At 44.5% G+C, this 24,972-nt stretch overlaps 1 protein-coding gene and 1 pseudogene across 1 annotated transcript in view; both read left to right on the top strand.

Moving 5' to 3' along the window:
• MTMR12 (myotubularin related protein 12) overlaps positions 1–24,972 on the top strand; it is a 59,334-nt gene that overhangs the window by 12,054 nt on the left and 22,308 nt on the right. Inside the window, exons 2-7 of the mRNA XM_090276195.1 lie at positions 9,548–9,608; positions 12,249–12,391; positions 13,344–13,416; positions 14,240–14,370; positions 15,633–15,726; positions 19,675–19,804. Coding sequence (XP_090132321.1) covers positions 9,548–9,608; positions 12,249–12,391; positions 13,344–13,416; positions 14,240–14,370; positions 15,633–15,726; positions 19,675–19,804 — 632 coding nt within the window. The remainder of the gene's footprint in view (positions 1–9,547; positions 9,609–12,248; positions 12,392–13,343; positions 13,417–14,239; positions 14,371–15,632; positions 15,727–19,674; positions 19,805–24,972) is intronic.
• On the top strand, positions 675–1,804 carry LOC150008228 (DNA/RNA-binding protein KIN17 pseudogene; annotated as a pseudogene).

Consider the following 24,972-nt stretch of genomic DNA (forward strand, 5'->3'; position numbering starts at 1 on the left):
ATAGGGAGAATGAAGGGGTGAATGCTAATGAGTACAGGGTTTCTTTTAGGCATGATGAAATGGTCTCAAACGGATTGTGGTAATGGTTTTACAACTCCGGGAATATACTAAGCACCGTTGAATTGTACACTTTACATAGGTGAATTATGTCTTAGTAAAGCATGTACAAAAGCAGAGTTAGAGGAGCTTCCTGCAGCCCGGGCCTCCCAGGGCCTCCATAGGACCTGGGGCCCGGCTTGCCCTGCGACCCCAGTTCTGGCTCACTAGCTCCCACCCGCTTCCCCTTGCCTCTAATCGAGCTCTTTCATCCCTTGCAGCCCTCCCGTTCCTACCGCAAGCTGCCATACCATTGCAGCTGCACGGCCCAGGCAGAGACCCTAACGACGTCCGCCCGAGAAAACATGGTGGTAATGCCCCTGCCGAAGGTCGGTCAGACCGGCCTCACGGCGCATGTGCAGGAGATTCCTCACCGCCCCCCCCCCCCCCCCCCAATCCCTCTTTCTTCTTCAGTCTCGCTTCCTGACTCCAAAGGAATGGAAACCTCTGGAGTGTAGGTGGCCCAGCCTACCGAGGCCCCACCCTTTTCTGGCTCGTAGCTGGTGTTTGGCCAACCCAATTCTGTTTCCAGCAGGCAGGGTGCGGGTACCCCAAGAGTTTTCGCTCCGGTGGTCGTGATGGGGAAGTCAGATTTTCTTACCCCTAAGGTCATCGCCAACAGGATCAAATCAAAGGGGCTTTGGTATTGCCAGATGTGCCAGAAGCAGTGCCGGGACGAGAATGGCTTTAAGTGTCATTGTATGTCCGAGTCTCATCAGAGACAACTGTTGCTGGCTTCAGAAAATCCTCAGCAGTTTATGGATTATTTTTCAGAGGAATTCCGAAATGACTTTCTGGAACTCCTCAGGAGACGCTTTGGCACCAAGAGAGTTCACAACAACATTGTTTATAATGAGTATATCAGCCACCGAGAGCACATCCATATGAATGCCACGCAGTGGAGACTCTGACTGATTTTACCAAGTGGCTGGGCAGAGAAGGCTTGTGTAAAGTGGATGAGACATCAAAAGGCTGGTATATTCAGTATATAGACAGAGACCCAGAAACTATCCGCTGGCAATTGGAACTAGAGAAAAAGAAGAAGCAGGATCTTGATGATGAAGAAAAAACTGCCAAATTTATTGAAGAACAAGTGAGAAATCTGGAAGGGAAAGCACAGGAGACTCCTGTTTTTACAGAATTAAGCAGAGAAAATGATGAAGAGAAAGTGACATTTAATTTGAATAAAGGCGCATGTAGTTCAATAGCAACATCTTCCAAGTCAAGTTCTTTGGGACCAAGTGCATTGAAGGTGATAGAGACCACAGCATCAGTGAAACGGAAAGAATCTGGAGCTCAGCTCAGCCAAAAGAAAAGAAAAAGAAATCTGCATTCGATGAAATCATGGAGCCTGAAATTATTGTGAAAATTATAACCAAAAAAGTTGGAGAGAAATATCATAAGAGAAAGGGCATTGTGAAGGAAGTAATTGACAAATACACAGCTGTTGTAAAGATGATTGACTCTGGAGACAAGCTGAAACTTGACCAGACTCATTTAGAAACAGTAATTCCAGCACCAGGAAAAAGAATTCTCGTTTTAAATGGAGGCTACAGAGGAAATGAAGGTACCTTAGAATCCATCAATGAGAAGACTTTTTCAGCTACTATCGTCATTGAAACTGGCCCTTTAAAAGGACGCAGAGTTGAAGGAATTCAATATGAAAACATTTCCAAACTTGCTTGAGTTTGAAAATTTAACATTAAAATCCTAAAACATCAAACTGGTGTTTGCCAAGGCATTATGAGACTACTATGTTAGGGTGTTTCTTTTGTATAAATCAAATGGATTTATTTAAATATTACTGTATAGTTCAGCTAAATTTTAAAAAACTAATTATGTCTCATAAAGTATCAAAACTAAATCTGTTCTTATTTTTGTTTATAATATTTCCTTGATTTTTTTAGTCTTCATTAAAAGAGTGTAATTATAAAAACAAAAAACAAACAAACAAAAAAAACAGAGTTAGACTCACAAATACTAAACTTGAGCCTGGGAATGAGTTCTGGTGCCCAGGCACATTATTTAATCTCTTGGAGCATCATTGGCCTTACCTGTGAAGTGGGGATGGAAATGCCTTACAGGATTGTTGTGAAGATAAATGACATAGAACATGTGAAAGTGGACATAATAAAACCTCCAGCAAATTATATATTTATGTGTTTAAGTTAGACATATATTTTTGTGGATAATGCTTAGTCTGAAATGCTCCTGAGAGCTCCCGACTAGCCCTGTGAAATGAACACGTCTGGGGCTGGGAGCTGATTTGCATGCTGAATAAACAACAGTCCTTAAAGACCAGGTAACCACATAGCTCTGTCTGTGGTCTGGTCCTTGGGTTCAGACGGAGGGGGTCAGTTTGTCTCCTATTGCATGACTGCTTCCCTGGCTTCAGATACTGTTTTCTTATTGTCAGAGTAGTTGTTGCTTGTAATTGCCAAGGACCCTGTGGAGTTAGCAGAGTTGAGGTGGTCATGCTCTCAGAGGGGAGTGAGCCTGCCACCCAGGCTGGCAGGGAGGGGCGCAAGCCCTCTGGTTAGGAGTGGGGAAGCAGCAGCCCTGGAATCAGCTCCAGGAAACAAATTCTGTTGTGATTTCTAGCTCCCTTGAACTGGATGGTGACAGGGTCATTGAGTCTCTAGTTTGTATCCTCAGTGATTTAGAGTCGTGCTGAGTGTGCCTCTCAGGCTGGAGTGTGTTTCAGAAGCCAGCTCATCATGGACTCAGGTAGTAATTTTTAATAGAGTTGTTTCTTTATCTCTGAAGAACTGTTAAGGATTGAAGACTATTACGAGGACCAAAAGTTATTTTTCTTTTTGTATGTTTTGATTTATACATTCTTTCAGTAGACTGTTAATGACAATTTACTGTCTGTCAAGACTTATGTATTAAGAGTTGAGGCTAAAAATACATAAAGACAACTCGAGCCCCCAGTTGGAATCGTTGGTTGGAGAGATAAGAGATTATTGCAATACAGGAGGGGAGTTGGATCAAAGAAAGCTTTGCAGAGGACTTGAACTCAGTAGGCTGTCGATTAGATGGTGAATTGGATGGGGGTGGGGTGGGTGGGCTTGGTGGGAGCCCTGGGGGTTAGACAGATGCGGTACAACTGTCATCATAGAGCATGCAAGCTGAGAGATGACAGTCGTCACAAGTAAGAGAGCAGCAGCAGGGATGGACAGACATGGATGGGTTCTGGAGATGTTAAGAAAGCAGAGCAGACAGAATGTGAAAGGCAGGGAGTAGTTCTGCTGACTCCTGAGTGTTTGGCCTGGGTAGATGGTGGGGCCATCTGCTGAGTGAGAGTCCAGAGGCAGGCATTCTGGTTTGGTGAGATGCAGGGGGGAAGTGATGAGAGCTGATTTTGAAATGCAAATTTGGAGGATCTGAGGGACTTTCCAGGGCAGGTGGCCTGGTGGCTGTTTGGGAGTACAGGTCTAGAACTCTGAGAGATCTGGAGGGAAGAGCCATTTTCATCAGCACATATGGTTGGCAATGGTATAAGTGGGAGAGCTCATCCTGGGGGCACAGGCCTTATGAGGAAGGAGGAGGACCCTGGAGACATGAGGAAGAGCAGCTGGAGAGAGTGCTGGTCTCCGGCCTGGAACTCATCTCTGCTGACTTTCAGGTCTCAGTGTAAATGACACTTCCTGAGGGCAGCAGTGGTCTCTGTCCCTCTTTGAATGCAGTTAGGTGTTTTTCTGCTCTGTTCCCATCATAGCCTCTCCTTTCCCAAGTGAAGCACTTTGCACGTGACTTTGTTGTTCCTTGGACTGTGCTTGCTTCCGGCACTCTGGGAAGGTGGGGCTCTGTTGTGTTCACTCCTGGGTTTGCAGTGCTGGGTTAGAGCAGGTGCATAAGAAATAACAGTCCAGGAAAGTGTGAGGAAGGCAAGGGGCAGGGGACAGCGCCCCCGAGGGAGGATGTGGTCAGCGGGACAAGCAGGTTGTATTGTGCCGAAGAGCATGACTGGTCAGCTAAACTGGGACTCAAGTCCCACTTCACCTAACGTTGGTCTGCTTCATTGTCCTCATCTCTAAAACGAGGACAGGGATGGCAGTTAACAACGTCTCGAGGAGTAAGTGAGATGGGGAGAGGTATAAACTTTTGCAGGCTCTAGTAGTTACTGCCCCGATTACCCCGTGTTCCAGTTATTATTTTTTATTTGTCTGTCTGAGCTTTTTGATTGCAGAAGTCAATTCTTATTCATCTTTTTGTCCTCAGCATTTGGTATTTAGGATCGCTGGGAGCAGTTTGTTGAAATGATTGGTTTATATTAGAGATCGGTCATCTTGCAGCTTTGAGTAACCGAACATACAGCTTGAGCACTGCGCACTGGTTTCACTCCTCAGGTCTGCTGGGACCCTGTGCTTTGGGCCACTCCTTCTCTGAAACATATTCCCGAGGAGAGATCAGGTTGACACCTTTGTAACATTGGGGCAGCTATATGCAGTGGGTTCCAGCAGGCGGGTCTCCTTTGGCCATAAGCTTGCTGAAGAGGGGGTGATGTCCTCACATCTGGTTTGGCATGCACAGGCTTTGGCTCAGCACTGGGTGAGGCTCTAAGGTAATGTCGGGGCAGTGGCAGGTGCGGGGCCCTGGGAACTGTTGATATTTGAAGGAGGAGCACAGACAGATGTAGCTAGCTTCTTTTTTATCTGTGGGGTAAAATGTGTGGAAACTGGAAGACTTGTTATTCGTGCCCTTAGCCTCTTTTTAAATTAAAACAAACAAACAGAGTATCCATAACATTTGGGGTAAACATGGAAATAGGGAACTAATAAAAAACCCTCAGCCCTGATCCTACCACTCTGGCAGAACTTTCCATTTATGTTTATGCTGCTGTTTTAACTGAACTCAGGCCACTGGGACATCCTGGTTTTGAAAACTTGGACATTCTCTGGCCAGTGTCTGTAGTTTATGCTATTATTTTGTGCCATAATAGCAAGCTTTGCCCAAACTCAGGTGAAGTAGCAAGAGGTGTCACACAAAGCACATGGGCCATGTTTAATGGCCACATTTGCTGAAAATTTACATCACTTTCAAATGAGTTAGTTTTCAGGCATCTTAAGAAAAAAGTCTGTGGAACTAGCATAACGAGTTCTGCTTGATTATTAAGGAACCCTACTTTTCTGCCTTTTTTACCCTGCACGTTGAATATGATAGTTAATTTGGGTCAGTAAGGACTTTATGCACATCCATAGTTTCTAGAAATAAGATTGTCATCATTTGCTGATTAGGCAGCTGGGTCAGGAGTGTCAGAGTTGAAGGACAGTGGGATAGAAGGAACAAAAGGTTAAGGGGGACTCTGGACCCTTCACTGAAACCAGGTGCCAGTTTGAGACGTTCCCAGCACCCCAGAGAGCAGGGCGAGAGCAGAGGCAGCTGTCCCTGGACACTGGCTGAATTGGTTGCAAGAACCTGGGATGGTGCCAGGCCCACCCATGGCTGTTGCGCTTCTGCAGTTTTTACTGGACAGGCTTGACAACCGCTCGTCTTTCTGGATTGACACCACATTTGTGACAGGCCCTAGTGGAATGCAGTCTTGCTCCAGTGGCATGATATGAGCGTTTGGTGACATCATCCACGTCGATGCCAAGCCCTGCTAGTGTACCCTGATCTCCCGTATGCTTCTCTGGGCCCTGCTGGAGTATTATTTATTTATTTATCTATTTTATTTTAAAGATCTTATTTGTTTATTTTTGGAGGGGTTATAAGAGCTCTTAAAAGAGAAAGGAGAAGCATTCCGAGCAGAAGGAACTTCCTGTGGGAACAACTCAGGGTGGGAGGGAGCACGGCAGGGAGGGGAGGGTGAAAGGAGGCTGGTGTGGCCAACGTGCAGATTGGACATAGGCAGGGGCAGGCTGGGAAGGGCCCCGTAGGCCTGGTTAAATCATCGTCTTTCTCCTGTCAGTAATCCAAAGCACCCTGTGACCTGAAAAGATCACAGCTGCTTTAGGGTAGGGAACAGGAAGACGACAGATATAGGTGGACTGGTTGGAAAGCTATTGCAGTGGTCCAGGTGGGAGATGATGATCGCTTGATCTAGGGTGCTGCTGGAGAAGATAAGAGAGGACCGTGGATTCCAGATATGTTTAATAGACAATATTGGTAGAATCTGGTGAAAGATTGGATGTTGAGGGTGGAGGAGGGGATGTTAAAGGGGAACTCTTCAGAGAACCTCAGACTGCACGCACAGGATGGTCCCGGCTGGAGCCTTCCCTGTAGTGTGGTGAATCAGGAATTCCCCTTGCACTCCTGAGAGTCGGTTGGGGTGTCAGATTTATGCCTTAGAGGGCCCAGTGGAGTAGGCCCTAAGAGGTAACTCTTTCCTCTGGTGTTGAAGGAGCCCTCCAGTTCTTCCCCACACAGCCAGCCATTACACCTGGGGAACAGGTGCTTCTTGTTTTTGACTTTTCCCTTCAGCCTCCTTTCGCCTCTCCACATCACTCTTTTAGCTTTCTCTGGGCACTTGGAGTGATGTTTGCTTTGACCCGGTTTCTGGAGGGTTTAGCTAATATATTCACCGATCTTTCTGTCCTGGTTTTCCTTTTTTCCTTCATTATTTTCATGGTAATAAGAGATAGTATGTATGTTCATTCATATAGAGGTAGTATGGTGTCATGTAAGAACACGGACTGAGCCAACTGCCAGGTTCAGCTTCCACGTCCACCACATACTAGCTGGGTTTCATCATCTGCAAAATGAGATAACAGTGGGTATAACAACCCTACTTCAAAGACTTGCTGTCAGGATTAAATGAATTAGTAAGTCTAAAGCCCTTTAAACAATGCTTGGCAGTAAGGCTCAAGAAAAGTTTATCTCCCTGGCTGGGTAGGACAGAATCCTAAAAGGTGTTTTCTGACTGCCAAAGAAAGAATTCCATTAACCATTTCAAGAATTGATATAAGTGGTTTTGGGTAGTATAAATTCTTTTTTTTTCTTTTAAATGAATGAATGAATGAATTATTTATTTAAAATTTTTTGGTATATTTTATTGATTATGTTGTTACAATAGTTCAATTTTTTTCCCCATTTGTTCCCCTCCGCCCAGTACCCCCCTTCCCCCAGCAATCCCACCCCCCTTTGTTCATGTCCATGGGTCATGCATACAAGTTCTTTGGCTTCACCCTTTCCTATATTCTTCTTTTTTAAAAAATAATTAATTTTTTATAACAATAAAAAACAACAATTTCCCCCTCTCAGACGTAAGACCCTTTAGAATCTTATAAAGGACAATGGGCGAAGGTCTTGTGCTCCTCTAGCTGCTTCAAGCTGGACATGGTTGTCGTCCTACCTGCCCTTGGGTCCAGAAATCCCTAATAAGAGTGGGGGTGTGGAGGGGAGGGTGGCCTTCCCACATGGGGAAGGATCTTGCAGACGCCAGGTCAGTTGGCTGTCCCCGGACCATGGCGTGCTTGGTTTAACAGGCTGGCCTCCTTGTATTCTGGGGGCAACAGATTTGGCAACAGGATTAAAAGGTATCATTCAATCCATAATCACTTGGTGACAAAAGGCAGGGATTAATTTTTCAATGTCCCATATTAGGGGGAAAGAAAAGAGTAGTGTAAATTCTTTATCATCAGAAGATGATAGAGCCCTGGCTGGTGTGGCTCAGTGGACTGAGTTGCTGGCTTGCGAACCTAAAGGTTGTCTGTTTGATTCCTGGTCAGGGCACATGCCTGGGTTGTGGGCCAGGTCCCCAGTTGGGGGCGTGTGAGAGGCAACAGATCAATGTTTCCCTCACACATCCATGTTTCTCTTCCTCCCTTTTCCTTTCTAAAAATAAATAAAATCTTGGGGGAAAAAAAGGTGATATATACTATTGTGGATACAACAGTAGGGTCGCCCTGTGGACGTAATAGTAGAGTAGCCCTCTCCATGCTGGCCTTAGTGTCTGAACTGAATTCCAAGCAGTTGTCAAGATGATTGCTGGAGTTTTCTAACAGCTGATTGAATTTAATGACCAGCTTTGCTCTCTCCTCAGAGAAAGATGATAGGCCTGTCAAAAATAATTGTGCTTTAATATAGTTCTTAGCCAATGACAGATGATGAAAGCTCTCAGTGAGTTTCTAAATTACCAAAACACTCTGATTCCTTAGGCCTGTGGTAAGACCTGAGTATCTACAGAGATAACAAGCTCCCCAGATAATCTGACACCACCCTCATGTCAAGTTTGAGAAGCACTGCCTCTCAAGACCAACTTGATTCCATCTTGGGATGGAATCCTAGCCATCTCTAAAATAGACCTTGCTCTAATTGGGTTCTCTGAAACAGCCATGATTTTGTTCTTCAGCCTCAAGATGGGCTGTCTAGCCTCTCCCTGCCTCAGCTGTACCCAGGTTTCCTCTAATGCTGTATTTCAGATTGAATCAGCAACTTCAGAAAACTCATACCACCTAGATAGAGCCTTCTGCAAAAAAAAAAAAAAACAAACAAAACCCAATTTTATTTGTTGCCAAAACTGGTTGAGTCTTGTAGAACTTCCCAGAGTCAAGATTTGCCTGTTGCACCCCCATGGTGTCCTTTAACATGTTTCTCTGTCCCAGGGTTTCTCATAAGTTGGTAGGTGGGCATAGACACTCGGGCAGCTAGAGGTTAGCTATTTTGGCAAGAATACTTCGTGGGAGGAGTGTTAGATTGCATTTGGAAGCCCACCATGCCTCTCTCCCTGTTAGGTTAACAGCCAATTCGTTCGTTAAGGGTTGCTGATTATCTTTGGATATTCAGTAAACACTGAACCTAACAGGGAGGCATTTGAAGGTGTTTTCATTGAGAAACAGTGACACAGAACCTGGCCTTAGTTCCTTATTAGAAATGATTGTATCCCGTGGCAGTGTCATGGGGTCTTAGGTAACTCAGCCTGGGCAAAGGGTGGTCCCGGCTGTCGCTTTTGAGTCCTGGTGTGCTATGGAGGAGATGGGTCAGTACTGACTTTTTAATTTTTTTTATTATTACTTTTTTTTTTTTTTTTTACAGAGTATTGACTTGATGCTTTCATATTTTCCTGTTCTTACCTGTAAGCCCTTTACATGAGACTGTTTTCTCCCTACAACCCACGGCCTTTTGCTTTTAACCCTTGCTTCTCACTGGAGGGAGAGGGGGGCCATTCCGTGGACTCTTCCCTTCTCTTTCTGACTGCTTGAGCTGCCTTACTTTGCCGTGTGACATTGGTCTTTTAGACAGGGAATGCCAATCCCTTTCTCTGCCTGGGACAACGAGTAGTGTCAGTCCTAAATAACTAGTTTTAATATATTGAACTAATTTTTTGGAATTTTCTGTCTCCCTTTAGTTAAAAAATACTTAAAAAAAAAAGTAACTAGCTTGTCAAATAGAAAACTCCCGAGGGTTTATGTTTTTGTGTGTGTGTATTCCGAAAGCATGGCTTAAAGTTACTCATTTTGAGCCCTTAAAACAAAGAAAAATATTACCATTTGCTCTTCTCTTTTAGGAAATTCACACAAAGGAAAAGGAAGTAACAGAGAAGGAAGTAACTCTTCACTTGTTGCCAGGTAACAGTCATGTTAGCATCATGTGCACCTCAAAGCCAGTGTCAATTATGTCCTTCCTACTGTCACTATTTATGCCTCTGTTTTCATCCAGAAAACATGTAACAGGAATGAGCGGGACCAACATCAAGGTCTTTCGTTCAGCAGTTACACCCCTGGGTCTGAGTATTACAACACCTGCAAAGAATTTTCTTCTTTTCCCCTCCCCAAGCAGATGAAAGTAAACCTGGGAAATGCTCACCTCTTTCACAAGCAAACAGACCCTTTCCAGGTTACCTTACTTTGCCCCACCCAGCATTCTGGTCCTCAGCTGGGACAATCCTGGCCCCCCCACCAAGTCCCGCCCCCCCCCCCTTCCTGTTGCCTGGGTGTCGCTGCCCTGAGCAGCACAGCTCCCTGGGCTTCCTGCCCCTTGCCTCTGCTTGTGCCTCTGGGCACCAGCGCCAGGTGTGCTGGGTTTACCAGCCCCTTACCGGGGCCACCAGGGAGCCTGGACTGGCTGGCACTTCTGAGGTCAGGGAGAGTGACTCTGTAGCTTGAGTCAACCTGGGATCATGTCTGAATTCAGAAACAAACTGCTCGGTGGTGTGTCCTCTTCACGTGTGGGGCTAGCCTGTGAGCTGTGCGTTCAATTCTTCTTCCATCTTCTTTTTCCAATCCCAAATAGTTTTTAAAATAAGTTTTTAAAGGTACATTTTCCCAAAACAGTAGGGGCTTGTTCTGGTACCTTTTATTTTATTCCATTTTGTTGGGAGGATATGAATATGCACAAGTTTCTGGCTGGTCCATCTTATTTGGTAAATATATTGGAATCCTGTAAGTATTTATTTACTTATTTATCTTCACCTGAGGACACACTCATTGGTCTTAGATGGGGAAGGAGGGAGAGAGAGAGAGGAAGAGAAACATTGATGTGAGAAATGCTGAACCCACAGCCCAGGCATGGGAATCGAATCCGTGACCCTTCTGTCCATGAGATGATGCTTCAACCAACGGAGCCACACTGGCCAGGGCCTATAAGGTTTTGACTTTTCTAAAATGTTTTTTAAGTTTCAAAGGCTTTTTTCCTTTAATAATGGCCTAAACCTTAATTCATAGACCCTATTGTCTTTCCTTTTCTTGGATTGTAGATGCTGAGAATAGCTTTATTTTTAGTTTAGTGTTACATACATTCTCCCTCTTTTGGGCGACCCGATGGCTTCTTCTGGGTGTGCAGCTGAGAGCTCACAGCTAACTGCTCTGGGCCCCGGTTTCCTGGACTAGATTACGATGTTTCCCAGCTGCCAGGACCCTGCACACACAGATGGAAGCCTGCGCAGCACGCACATGTGCCCCACCTCCCCTGGGTGCTGTACTGGCCCCCGCATGGCAGCTTCTCATCTCCATTGTGTGACCGCAGACTGGGAACGGCTTGCCTGGCCTTGCGGAGAGCGTCCCTGATAAAAGCTGTTTCACTGTACGAGCTGAAAGCACAGGAAGCCTTGCCCACGTGTCTTCCACCTTGGACTTAGCTGAGGCACTTTTCCTGGGACTATTTTAAACCTTCATGAGGCGGCCCCGACTTCATTGTTTTCTGCAGGCTCTGTGGTCTCTTTAGAGGCTGACCTAGTGACTGAGCCGTCCTTCAGTATTTCCTTAGTAACTAACCCCTTGGGAGGTGAAAAATATGCCATAATGTGTGTCCCTGATAGTCTTAGTGTCTGTGACTTTTCTCTTCCCATACTGAAGTTTAGACTGAATTTTGAGTCAAACAGTAAATTGGGAGACATTGGCGGAGACATCCTTCTGAGGGGAAAGTGGGTGTCCATTGGAGAAGAAATTGCTTTTTCTGTTGTTGCCAAGTATTTACACCTAGTGTTTCCTTTCTCCCATAAACCTTCCTTTTCCCGACCCTTACCCAGGCACGCAGCCTGGGGCAGCTTCTCTGCGGGAGCAGAGAATGCTTATCTCTCCCGAAACCCTGCTCTTTTTGTCTGCAGAGAGACTTGCTCTGTCTGCAGGAAGCACAGCTTTTCACGGGCTGGGTGCCTGCAGATGGAGCAGGAAAGGTGACACACCGAGAGGAAATAATCTCAGCTAAGAAAGGGAGGAAGCAGTTTTTTCCCCTCCACAAACCTCTGACCTCCCTTTTCCTCCCATCCTTCTCTGTGGAGCCAGGATTAGTGTGACCACGTGGCAACCTCTGCATCCGGGGAAGCAGCTTGAAAGCCGCATGGCTGGGGAGGCGCCCTCTGCCCTCTCAGCAGCTCCAGAGCGAGAGGGTCACCTGCTCTCCCCGCGCGGTGGGCTTGAGGTCTGCGTTCCGGAGCTCGTTGGCGAGGCTTCTGCCTTTGCCCATTTAGGGTATCGCTTCTAGGGAAATCTGCTGGGGTCCCAGTAAAAAAAGCACGAGGATCTTATGTGTGCACGCGTAGCGGAGATCATGTGCCCCTCTGGAAACTTCCGTTATTCAGTGAGAAGATAGAGATGCTCCTTATGAGGGCGTGCCTGACTCATTTGTCTCACTGGCCCGCGGCCCCCACTCTGTTGGAAAGTGCAAACGGAGTGCTGCGTTGGTTTGCGTTGGTCTTTACGTGGATCCAGCCGGTCGCATGCTTATGCTCCCTGAGGACTCTAAGGGGCACTTGTTCTGGTTTCCCGCAGGTGAGCAGCTGCTTTGTGAAGCCAGCACGGTTCTGAAGTATGTCCAGGAAGATTCCTGTCAGCGTGGCATCTGTGGGAAACTCGTCTGCACAGACTTCAAGATTGCGTTCTTGGGCAGTGATGAGTCTGCGTTGGATAATGATGTATGTCCGAGTGCGTTCGGCTGAGTTTGGGGGAGCAGTGCAGTTGAGGCCGCAGCATCCCAGTTACTCCATCCCCAACACACATGAGCACAAAGGACTAGTCTGCTCTCTGTCCCTTCCAGTGTAGGACCATTTTAGAAATCCCCGTCCAGGCCTCATGTAACTCTGGCTTGCATCTGACTTCCTAGGTTGACAGTTCTTATTTTCTCCTGTGTTTCATGGCGGTGTGTCTCACTCATGGAGTCCTCTTCCCGAATATACTGATTCCCTCTGTTTTTTCCATACTAAACTTTTTCGTGCTTTTGGGAGCTAGGTTCAGTTATGAAACTGATGCTGAAGGCAGTCCTTGAATTTGGGTTTACTCTGCACCTAGTGGTGGTGCCCTTGTAAGACTTGTCCTGCTCATGAAGAGTGAGCAGCGCAGTGAGGACAGACCTGGCCACACCGCTCGGAGAGCACCGTCCGTTACCAGAAACACCGCCATCCCAGCAGCCCACCTGTGCTTCCGAAACAGCGGCACCCTTGCTGTCTGCCTCGGAGTGGGGTCCTCTGGCCGCTGCCTGCCGTGGTGGCTTGGTTCCCAGTCCTGTGAAAGACAGCGTTTACAGAAACTTGAGTCTCCTGGTGTTTTTTTCCCTGCACGGCTGTCACTCACCCACATGCCTTTGTGTGGAGAAATCATAACCTGCGTGCCACTTCCCAGCACCTCTCAAGGTGCTCATGTGGGGCATGGCATGTTTGCCTAGGAGCAGCCCAGGAATGGCATGTTCTGCAGGGTTAGACAAACCAGTGGTCACAGCTCTCCTCGAGCCCTTCACCGTCCCTTTCCCAGGCATGTGGCTGCATTTCTGTTTGTCTTACTGTGCAAGTGGGGAATGGTGATTTGCTCTGTCTATAAATGTCTGACAGTGCACAGAAAGGAGTCACAATTGTTCTTTTTTGAATCTTTTAGGAAACCCAATTTAAGAATAAGGTTATAGGAGAAAATGACATTACCCTCCACTGTGTTGATCAGATTTATGGAGGTAAGTATCTGTTTTCCCCTGGGATGTTGACAGCTTTTGAGGGTGTAGCTGATAATTTATTTATGGTCTTTTATAAATATGTGTACTAAAATTTCTTCCTATATTTATCTTGTTTACATCAGTTTTATGGATGATAAAATTGATACATGAAGTGGCTTGTTTGCGGTCACTTTGCTGGAGGGGCTTGGACTTGAACTTAGAACCTGTTCTTTCTAATACTCCACAGTGCCATTTTAGATTAGATTTTGATCATACTTTTTGCTGTTAGTGTCAGCTGTGTAAGTTTTACTTTAAAGGCTAATCTGATAAAAGTCAGTTGTACTGCATTTGGTATCTTCTGCTTTCAAAGCCTCTCCCTGCTCCAAGCCTCTATTTTTGCAAACGGGACTTTTTCAGAAGTCATGCAGTAGTCGTTTATAATGTTTCTAATGCCAGTAGGTGCTGCATGGTCTAACCTCTGGGACAGGGAGGAAGGTGGCAGGAGGGGCCCCCAGCCATAAACCCAGGAGTTGACTGTCCCTAGTTGTCTCCTGGCCATCTTTTAGAACCTCGGCTCTTGAAGCTGGGTTTTCTGCAGGTGAGTGGAGTCAGTTCTTCCAACAGTGGCCAGTCTTTTTCAGTGTTGGCTTCCTCCAGAGGAATGAAGAGCTCGCGTGTTCGCGGAGAGCCGGGGCCCTGCAGGCGGTTTACTTAGCAGGCAGCACCTTTCCTCACACTTCTGGGAGTCTCCTTAGAAGTTAATAGTACGCCGTTTCTTTAGCCTTAACTTGTTACCTTATAACATAATTTCCCGTCCTGATTTTATCGTTTATCCTGTGTGCAGTGTTTGATGAGAAAAAAAAAACTCTCTTCGGACAACTGAAGAAGTACCCTGAGAAGCTCATCATCCACTGCAAAGACCTCCGGGTGTTCCACTTCTGTCTGAGGTACACAAAAGAAGAGGAAGTCAAAAGGGTAACTAGTTGCATGTGTTTTTAGGTTTTATTTCCCATCCGGTTTTCCCCACTGACTTTTGCCTACATTGCATATGGTTTGAGGGGAGCCTTTTACTCTGTAAAGTTGAAATTGGTTATAATCCCGTATACTTCGATTAGAATGGAGAGAATTTGGTAAAGCATGCCTGTGTGTTATCTTGGCTCATGCTACCTTTAAGTCTTCAATCCAGAAAGTTTCTATTCCTGGAGACTAAAGGGTGGCAGATAGAAAGCCAGGGTCAGGAGGTAGTCGGGGAGGCGGAAGGAGGGAGCAGCTAGAAGTAACCCTCTTAGCCTGGCCCTGATGGCCTCTCCACACAAGGCGGTAGCAGTGACCCCCAGCTCCTGGGTGAAGGGGCTTATACTTGAGAAGTAGTGGGAGGAGGAGGAGGTACCCAGGTCAGGCGGGCAAAGCCGGTCACCAAATGAGCCTTTCGGATACTTTAGACAACTTACTCTGGTAGCCACAGCAAATTAAGATGTGTAACTGGGTGAACTGGTTACAGTGGTCATTGTGACTTCTGAGGTCTCTCTTATTGAGGTATTGAAGGTCTCAGACTTGCCACTGTCATGATAAAGCACATCAGGGGAAACCGGGCGGGAGGCCAGCTCATCTGTTGTCTTTGGCTACGGTGTATTATGCGCACTGACAGGCAGGTCCTTGATTTTCTGTCAGGTAGGTGGGAGTTCAGTTAGAATAATAAACATGACTTCACTGTCTATTCTGAGCAGAAGAGTGATGTAGATATGGAAAATTCCCCGAGAAGCCAGAAACTTCATTTTGAATGATGATTTTAGTCATCAATCCAAACACACTTTTGTTTGGAACCTCAAACAAAAAGCACAATGGCTTGATTTCTTTTTCTCATTTTCTAGAATAAAGTCCTAAAGGCCACAAATGGATCAGAATAACTAAGTGTTTTGGTTATTATCTGATATCAGCTGTGTGTGTTTAATGTCGGATTTTTAGTGTCTGAATATGAAACTTGAGGTTTTTTAACACTTAGTTTTTGAGAAATTTGACTATGCTTTACAAATTTTCCTAGAAGTTCAAAGGTCTTAGAAAACCTGACAAATGGTTAGCGTTGTGTATCGGGCATTTTTCTAAGAGATGCCGTCACAGGCGCAGGTCTCAGCGAGCACTTCTGTGTGCTGCCCCAGGAGCCTGTTAGCGTGACTGACAGCGCAGCTCAGTGCTTACTGCCCAGGACGTGACTGATCCACTGCTTGCCTCTTCCCTAGATTGTCAGCGGCATAATCCATCATACCCTGGCTTCTAAACGGCTCAAGCGACTGTTTCTCTTTTCCTATGCAGCTGCTTTACAAAACAGTACAGGTACGTGTCTTCTGAGTTTTAATGTGGAAGTAGGCAGACCTTCCAGTTTCGACCTGAAACTAGTGGGAGAAAACACAGTCATTGAGGTGTTTTGTCCTCTTCTCTAGCAATTGGTCACCTTTGCTTGGGTGACACATACAGGTTTCTTTAAAAAAAAGGTTTCTATTTTTTTTCCGGAGATCTTTATTGCTTTTTACTTATCTTATTGTGAGAAATTATTGGTTAGATCGTTTCTTATGAAAGATAAAAGCAATATATTATAACTAGGAATGTGAGACTATAGAGAAACAAAATTGAGACAAGTTTAAAATAGCCTTGTTTGTCCCCAGGTTCTTTTTTTCACTTTAACATTCTAGAAAGTTCTTAAACAACCAGAACATTCTTCATAGCAAATATTTTGGTGGAAGTGGAATAGTTGTACATAAAAGAGCACATCAGGTGAGAACCAGATGTTTTACGGAGGAGCTTGAGAGGCAGAATCTACATAGGAGCCAGAATGCCTGGGTTTGAATCCCAAGCCTACCAGTTATTAGCTGTGTGGCATTGAGCAAATTACTTAAATTTTCTGTGTCCCAGTTTCTTCATCTGTAAAATGGAGATATTAATGGTATCTACCTCACTGGGATATTGGGAAGATTAAATTGGGGAATATATGTAAAATACTTCGAAGACTACATGGCCCATAGTAAACCCTAAGGGTTTACAGTTAGCACATCAGAAAACTAGCTTGGTTAGAAAACTTACGATTCCAAATATTTTCCATTCAGTTCACTGAAAAAGAGAGCAGTGTTATAGCTAAGACACTTCAGTCATCTGAATTAGCTGCTAATAATGCCTAGCATTGTGCAGTGTGTCCACGGAGATCTGTCCTCTTCCTTCGCTAGAGCTCTCCCCTTGGTCTGTTCCCTGGCTCTGCCCATTACTTTTAACAGGAAATCAATGTTTGGTGACGCTGTGTGCTCTATGCTCTCCGTCTGGGAAGTGGCATGTTAGTTCAATGGCACATACCAGGTTTCCTGGAGTGCGGAGTTCTTTGTCACTTGCTGCTCGTTCAGCGAACACTTGTCGAATGCTTGCTGTGGGCCAGGCACTGGGGGTATGGATGTGAACAGGACTAAGTCCCTGCCCTCTATGATCATCATACCAGCAGCAGCTGAGTGACGTGTCCTCTGTTGAAAGGGGCCGCAGGAGCAGGAGGAGGAAGCACCTGACCCTCCTGGGGGAGGGCGGGAGGGCTGTCAGAGGGCGAAGGCTGGCACGAACAGGTCTGGAGGCCGTGGAATGTGTGGCAGGCACAGGGCGTGTACTTTAGGCAGAGATGAAGACAGCTGAGACAGCAGGTTGCAGTTTTGGCACTATGGTGATTTAGTAGAGAAAGGTATGAATTTCGAGGTCTGTCCTGCTTGAGTTCAGATCCTTGCTCAGCTGCTTAGTAACTGTGTGATCTTGGGGCCTTTGTTTTCTTGTTTTAAAAAACAATAGTGTTAATACTTCCTTTGAAGTGTTTTGAAGATTATAAATTATTAAATGTATGACACAGAGGGATGCAGTCATTAAATGAAGGTTAATTGAGAGTAAATGCATATCATTCAGGATGTGTTATGTTCAGAGAATTATGCAGACGTAAGGTATAGTTAGCGCTACTATTAGGCTGCACATAAAATTGTTTCTTAATTCCGTAAGTTCCTTTTTGTGAATGACAGATCTTTTCACTGTAGGTAAATGTATAAGTGCCGATTAACGGTGCTGGCTTACAGCAGCTTATTGCAATAAGAGCTTTTGTTGACTACTATTTAAAAAAAAAAATGTCTCCTTTGAGAAGGCTTTCTTTCTTTTTTTAAAATTTGTGTTTATTTTTAAAGAGAGGGGAAGGGAGGGAGAAAGGAAGGGTGAGAAATATCAGTGTGCCAGAAATACATCAATCGGTTGCCTCTCGCACACCCCCACCTGGGGACCTGGTCGGAAACCCAGGCATGTGCCCTTACTGGGAATCGAACTGGCGACCGGTGGGTTCACAGGTTGGCACACAATTCACTGAATCCACTGAGCCACACCATCCAGGGCTGACTACTACAATTTATATAAACAGGTATTGGGATTACATTTGAAAAGCCATCCTTTTTTTTTTTTTTCAGGAGTTCTGCTTCTTCCTTGTATTCTGATTCTTGATCCAGACCCAGCACAGGACAGTTTCTCAGCTGCCTAACATATCAGCTGTGTGCTGAAACCCTTGCCTTGGCTGACCTGGCAATTTCATTACCTTGTGGTGGCTTTTTGTGCCACAATACCCAGGACACGAAGCCTCTTTTGTTCTGTTTTAATTCCACCCTTCTTTTCTCTTTAATCCCCGATTTTTGATAAGTAAAGGTTATAATAGACAAATCTGAATTGACCAATTAGCTTTTTCACTGAGAAGGGGTTTGTGGGGGTGGTTGCTTTGCAATGTGAACATCTTTAATTATTCTCAGGCTTAATAATTCATAAATGTGCTTTGGCTGAAAGATCCTAAATGCTTATGCCTGCATTTATTACTTTATGGAAATCTTCTTTATAGCTGCCTAGGTTTGCATTCCAGTTCTGCCATTGCCTAGCTCTGGTCTCAGGCAAATTATTTGACATTTCTGTGCAACATCTGTAAAATTGAGGAAATAATATCACCTAACCTGTAGGGTTATAAGGATGAAGTTCATAGTGGAATATGCTCAGAACAGTGCCTAGCACATATTAAGTGCTATAAGCGTATATAAGCTTACCTACTTTCTTAAAAAATCATTATTCTTATCATCCTTTGTACAGTGATCTGATTTTATTAAAAAGAGCAGGTGGGAGTTCTATCAAACACTTTATTTTTCCCAGAATGCTTGTTTTTTTAGATGTGCAAAGGCTTCAACTAACTAACCTGTGTAAATGCCCAAAACTGTTGTGGGGCCTGTCACCCCCCCTAGCAAGCAGTGCTGCTTCTTGGGAGAAGGCCAGGGACATGCCAGTGGGGCAGAGCAGTGCTCCTGGGCATTTCCTTCCAGCAGTTAGTGGCAGGACAGGGATAGGGGCAAAGGTATTGTCACTGTGATGCAGCTGTTGGCTAGCAGGCCCTGACCCTCCCCATGGCTCTGACTTGCTTGTGGCCTTCAGGAGCCAGGTGGCACACTGGGAAATCCTCTTGTTGGCCGTGTATCTTCAGATTGAAGGAGGATTTACACTCAGATGAGTTTGCCATCCTGTGCACATACTGGTAGGGCTATAAATATTATTTTAGCATTTGTACTAAGCCTGTCTTTTAGTGCCTCTCAGGATCTTTTTATGTTATATAAATTATCTCATGGTCAGATGACTGAAAATGAAGCTATAATTACTTTTGCAAGGAATGGAAGTAGAACAGCCCCTTTCCTCTAGTATAAACCAACAAAGCCTCAGTCATAATTTTGGATTAATGACAAAAAAGAGTAACAAGATTAGGATTAAGTGGTGAATTCATTCTCTGGTCCTAAGATATTAAATGGAAAATTCCAGAAATAAACAGTTCGTAAATTGGGTGCTGTTTGAGTAGCGTGATGAAATCTTACGCTGTTTCACTGCATCCCACCTGGGATGGGGATCATCCCACCCTCTGTCCAGCGTGTCCCTGCTGCAGACACTACCCACCCACTTGGCAGCCATCTGGGTTATCACATTGGCTGTCGTGGTTCCCAGTGCTGTGTTCAAAGAGCCCTTCTTTTACTCAAAAATGGCCTTCAAGTGCAGGAGTGGTGACGCGGCATTCAGATATGCCAGAGAGAAGCTGGGAAGTGCTTCCTTTAAGAGAAAAAGTGAGTATCGCACAACAAGATATTTTGAGAGAGAGAGAGAAGTGTAGTAAAGGAAATTGGGGCCTGCGGAGTCACTTTCACATCATCACATACCAGCACTTTGTGACAAAATTTTATTGTCTTTTTAAATTTATTTTGCTAGCCACCAACCCCAAGAACCATACTGTAATGTTTGACACCCTCGAGGACTGGTGCTGGGAACTGGAGCGGACCAAAGGCAACATGAAGTACAAGGCAGTGAGTGTCAACGAAGGCTACAGAGTCTGTGAGAGGTGAGCTTTCGGTGCGGTGCTTTGTAAAATAGCTTTATTGAGATGCAGTTCGCATGCCATACATTTCACCCATTTGAAATATACTGTGTTTTAAAATATATTCACATAGTCGCACAACTCTTACTATAGTCAATTTTAGAACATTTTCATCATCCCCAAAAGAAACTTCATACTCATTAGTAGTCTCTTCCCATGTTCTCACAACACCCCAGTGCTAGGCAACCACTTACCTACTTTCTAGCTCTGTAGATGTGCCTGTGCTCGACATTTCATATAAATGGAATCATATAACATGTGGTCTTTATGCCTGGCTTCTTTCACTCAGCATGATGTTACAGTATTAAGGTTCATCCATGTTGTAGCCTGTATCAGAATGTCATTCTTTTCTATCACTGAATAACATTCCATGGCATGGATATATGTATACACCGTGTTTTATTTATCCATCCATCAGTTGCTGGATGTTTGGGTTGCTTTCACTTTTTGGCTATTACGGCTAATGCTGCACTGAACATTTGAGTGCAGGGTTTTGTGTGGACATGTATTTTCATTTCTCTTGGCTAACTACCTAGGAGTGGAATTGCTAGGCCATACAGTAACTATGCATTTAAGTTTTTGAGGAACTGCCAAACTTTTCCACAGCAGAATTTATATTGTGTATTTGCTTTCCTCTTATTAAACACTTCATTTATTCATTCAGTAAACATTTGAGGGCCTACTATGTGCTAGACAGTGTTCTAGCTACTAAAGATACAGCAGTAAACAGTGTCTTAAAAACCCCTGCCCTCCTGAGCTGTCATTCCAATGGAGGGGAACGGTGATAGAAGAGATAAACATTTATAGTATATTGAGAGGTTGTAAGTGCTGCGTAAAATAGATCGGCAGGGGGCGTTAGGGAATGCCAGAGCTGCTGGCGGGGAGGGCTGGCCAGGCAGAGGGACCGTAGGAGCAAGGGGCCTGAGGTGGACTCTTGTCTGGCTTTGTGAAGGACAACGAGGAGCCCCGGGGCTGGAGAGGAGCGAGCAAGGGACAGAGCGGGTAAGGTCAGGGAGAGGAGTGCGGGCTGGATGGTGACCGGTTGGGAGGCTTTCAGAAGCATTTATAGTTCAGTGATAAGGAGTCTGAACAGAAGTGTGATGTGTTCTGACCTACATTTTAAAAGTTGACTCTGCATAATTCTCCTTTAGAAACTTGAACCTTACCATTTTGGAACATAACGCCCCAGCACTCTGCTAACAGTTTCATAAAATTTGTACAGGAGTCTTCCCTTATCCATGGTTTTACTTTCCGTGGTTTTAGTTACCTGTGGCCAACTGTGGTCCTAAGATATTAAATGGAAAATTCCAGAAATAAACAGTTCGTAAATTGGGTGCTGTTTGAGTAGCGTGATGAAATCTTACGCTGTTTCACTGCATCCCACCTGGGATGGGGATCATCCCACCCTCTGTCCAGCGTGTCCCTGCTGCAGACGCTACCCACCCACTAGGCAGCCATCTGGGTTATCACATTGGCTGTCATGGTTCCCAGTGCTGTGTTCGAGGAGCTCTTCTTTTACTCAGAAATGGCCTTCAAGTGCAGGAGTAGTGACGCGGCATTCAGATATGCCAGAGAGAAGCTGGGAAGGGCTTCCTTTAAGAGAAAAAGTGAGTATCACACAATAAGATATTTTGAGAGAGAGAGAGAAAAACCACATTCACATAACTTTTATTATAATATTTTGTTATAACTGTTCTATTTTATTACTAGTTATTGTTGCTAATCTCTTACTGCGCCTAATTTATAAATGAAACTTTGTCATAGATATGTACGTATAGGAAAAAACATAGCGTACATAGTATCCAGTACTACCCATGGTTTCAGGCATCCAATAAAATTATCCTACCTGTCACAGTGGGAACTGGGGTGACAGTGGGAGGGGCCTGCAGGGTGAGTGTTGTATCTCATGCCTGCCACCCCCCACCCCAGCTTCTATCCAGCTCCTTCTCCCATTTACAGTCACAAAGCTTGAAAAGGGAAAGCTATCTCTTACTCAGAAGGAGGTTGGAAACCCCTGCCTCTAGGAGGTGATTGTTGGTAATGTGATGCTGGAACTGAGAGAAGGCACTCCCATTCCCAGAACCGTTCAGGAAAAACCCTGCCTGTTACTGTTAAATTCACTGGTATTTGCATAGATGTCACACATCAGAAATATACTTGGTAGAGAAGGTAGCTCTGGGGAATCAAGGACATGGTTTTTTTTCATCATTACAGGGTGTGCTAAAAGTAGGTTTACAGTTATTTGTATGAAAAATAATATAATAATAAATATTAATACAAGAATAACTTATTTTGTATACTCACAATTGTAAACCTATTTTTGCACCACCCTCTATCCTCAGAACCAAGTGTAGTGCCTGATTTATGAGGGACTCAAGAAATAGGAGACAGAATGAATAAATTAATGAAAGCCCATCCATAGTTAGAGGGGACTCCAATCAGTTTGGATAAGAGTGTCTATGTCACCTTCCTCTAAGGTGAGAGCTGGCTATTCCAGTCCCACAGTCTATTCCTTCTCCTGGAACACTTTTCACTTGTCCTACCTCCCTAGGAAGGTATCAGCAGGCCTTAACTCTGTAGGATATGTATAACAGAGGAACCTATCAGTAGACTGATGCTGTCATAGGAAGGCGTTGCTACTCTGCTCTTGTTGCTCTGGGGGTTCCCTCACCCTAACTAAGGCTGTGCCTGAGCAGATCATACCACTTCCCTTGAATCAAGTCATCCTGTATTTGAAGGAGCTGTTTAATTTCTATTCTAAACTCACCCTAATAACTAAAAGGACTGCTGTCCCAGGAGGGAGGGTTACTTGCTTGTTGGCATTGGGAGTCTCATCGCAGAGACTCCATAGAGGCTCCTGTAGTTCAGTGGGATAGGACAGGACATCTCCAGCCCCTTCACTGGTGCAGAGCTGTCCATCTCTGGGCTGCATGCCTGCCTTCCTTCCTTCGTTCGTTCATTCGTTCCTTCCTTCCTTCCATCCTTCCTTCCTTCCTTCCTTCCTTCCTTCCTTCCTTCCTTTCTTTAAAAAAATTTGTATGAGTTTATTTGAGCCAAACTGACAACAATCGCCGGAAAGCAAAATATCAACGGATTGAAAAAATGCTCCCAACCTTCTTTCTTGAGTGACTGGTATATATGCTAATCTACTTGATCCTGACAGTTTCTTCCTCCCTTCAGTGAAAGATATAAATTAACTAGTTAACCCACACTATAAGACATGAGGATACTTTAAAGCAATAAGGCCCCACCCTGGTTTGGTTGAACGAGCCTCTGAAGGAGCTAGAAATCTGGTTTAAACAAACCCCATGGGCGCCTCTCCTGTAAAGTGGAGAGACAGTGATCTGTCTGTAGGCGGCCATCTAGAGCACTGCTTCTTCTCACAGTGTCTTGTCCAGCTAAGTCTCCTGCGAGCCTATTAAAATGCAGACCCTGATTCTGTAGGTCTGGGCTTGAGCTTGAGAATTGCTTTCCTTATAAGCATCAAGGTAATGCCGTTGCATACTTTGAGTGGCAGGATCTTCTAGAATGACAGCTTTCATCTTGATTGCATATCTGGAGAACTTTGAAGCTTCTGATAGATAATAGTTCTGGGATGGAGCCTGGACATGAAGGATTTTTCATCTTACGCTGTGATATTGGGCAGCCTGAGTTTGACAGCCATTGATGTGTGAAGAAGTTCTTACTTCAGTGATAGCGACATCTGAGGGATGTCTTACCGCCCACGCACTCAGGAGGAAATACCCTAAGCACTTCAAAACCTAAACGCCAAATACTACTTCTGCGTTTTGAAGGTCTGAGGTATCTTAGCCTTGACCAGTGGTTCCCAAACCTAGTTTTACATCACAATATAATGGGAGCTTTTTTCTTTTTAATTACCTTTAAGGTATTTCTCATGGAAAATTGCAAGCAGCGTAAAAGAAAAGTGAATATGATGAATTCCCTTTTCTCCATCTCTTAGCTTCAACAGTTACTAACTGATGGCTCATTCTGTTTGCTATATGCCTCCCTGGATTGCTTTTCAATAAAACCCAGAACTCATCACATTTCATTCATAAATATTTCATTATACATCTCTGAGAATTAATGACTTTACTTATTTATTTTTAAGATTTTATTTAGTTTTTAGCGAGAGGGGAATGGAGGGAGAAAGAGAGCAAGAGAAGCATCAATGTGAGAGAGAAACATTGATCTGCTGCCTCTCATATGCATCCCAACAGGGGACCTAACCCGCAATCCAGGCATGTGCCCTGACCTGGAATTGAGCTGGTGACCTTTTGCTTTGCGGGACAATATCCAACCAACTGAGCCACACTGGTTGGGGCAAGGACTCTTTTATAAGCACAACCATAAAACCATTATCAAAACTTTCAAATTTAATATTAGCTCCTTAATATCATTCATACGCAGTATTCAAATTTTCCCCATTGTTTTATAAATTTTAAAAGTTTATCTTTCATCTTTTTATTTGTTTTATCATTAATCAGGATTCAGTGAGATTGCTGTTTTGCAATTGGTAGGTTTTTGATGTCTCAATCTATAGGTTCATTCACCATCATTTTCTTATAATTTGTTTGAAGAAACCAGGCCATTTGTCTGAGAGTTTCCCACAGTCTGGATTTTGATGAGCACACCCCCATGGTGATGTTTAAAGTGTTGCTGCATCTTCTGTGAATTGATTTGATCCAGTGGCGTGATCACATTCAAATTCGGATCTTTTAAACTTGGAAAATTAATCTTTCCCATGACCTAATATTAAACTTAAGAAGGTTACTTCACACATGCAGCATACAAACACCATCTGATTAGTTTCATTGTAGTTTTTACACCATAGGAACCTTCTTATCTCTCCTGAGGCTTTATTTCAGGCTCTTTGAGTGACACATCTTCCCAGCTCTACAGCGATAAAACTTAGGCGACCTTCTTATTAAAAGAAACCTGCATCTGCTAACTAGAGGAGGAGGTAGTGTCCTCGTGTACCTCTGATCTCTGCAGCTCTGAAAATCCATCTTTCCCACGTCCCTTCTTAACAGGTTTCTTATTTTTAGAACCTAAATTTTCTCATGTAGAGACTGAAGTCATACTGCTTGGCATTAGGTCCCAGCCTCACTAATGCCTACTAGTTACGTAAC

The sequence above is a fragment of the Furipterus horrens genome, unplaced genomic scaffold, assembly GCF_987537825.1.
Source record: "Furipterus horrens unplaced genomic scaffold, mFurHor1.1.pri manual_scaffold_5, whole genome shotgun sequence".
Lineage (NCBI taxonomy): Eukaryota > Metazoa > Chordata > Mammalia > Chiroptera > Furipteridae > Furipterus > Furipterus horrens.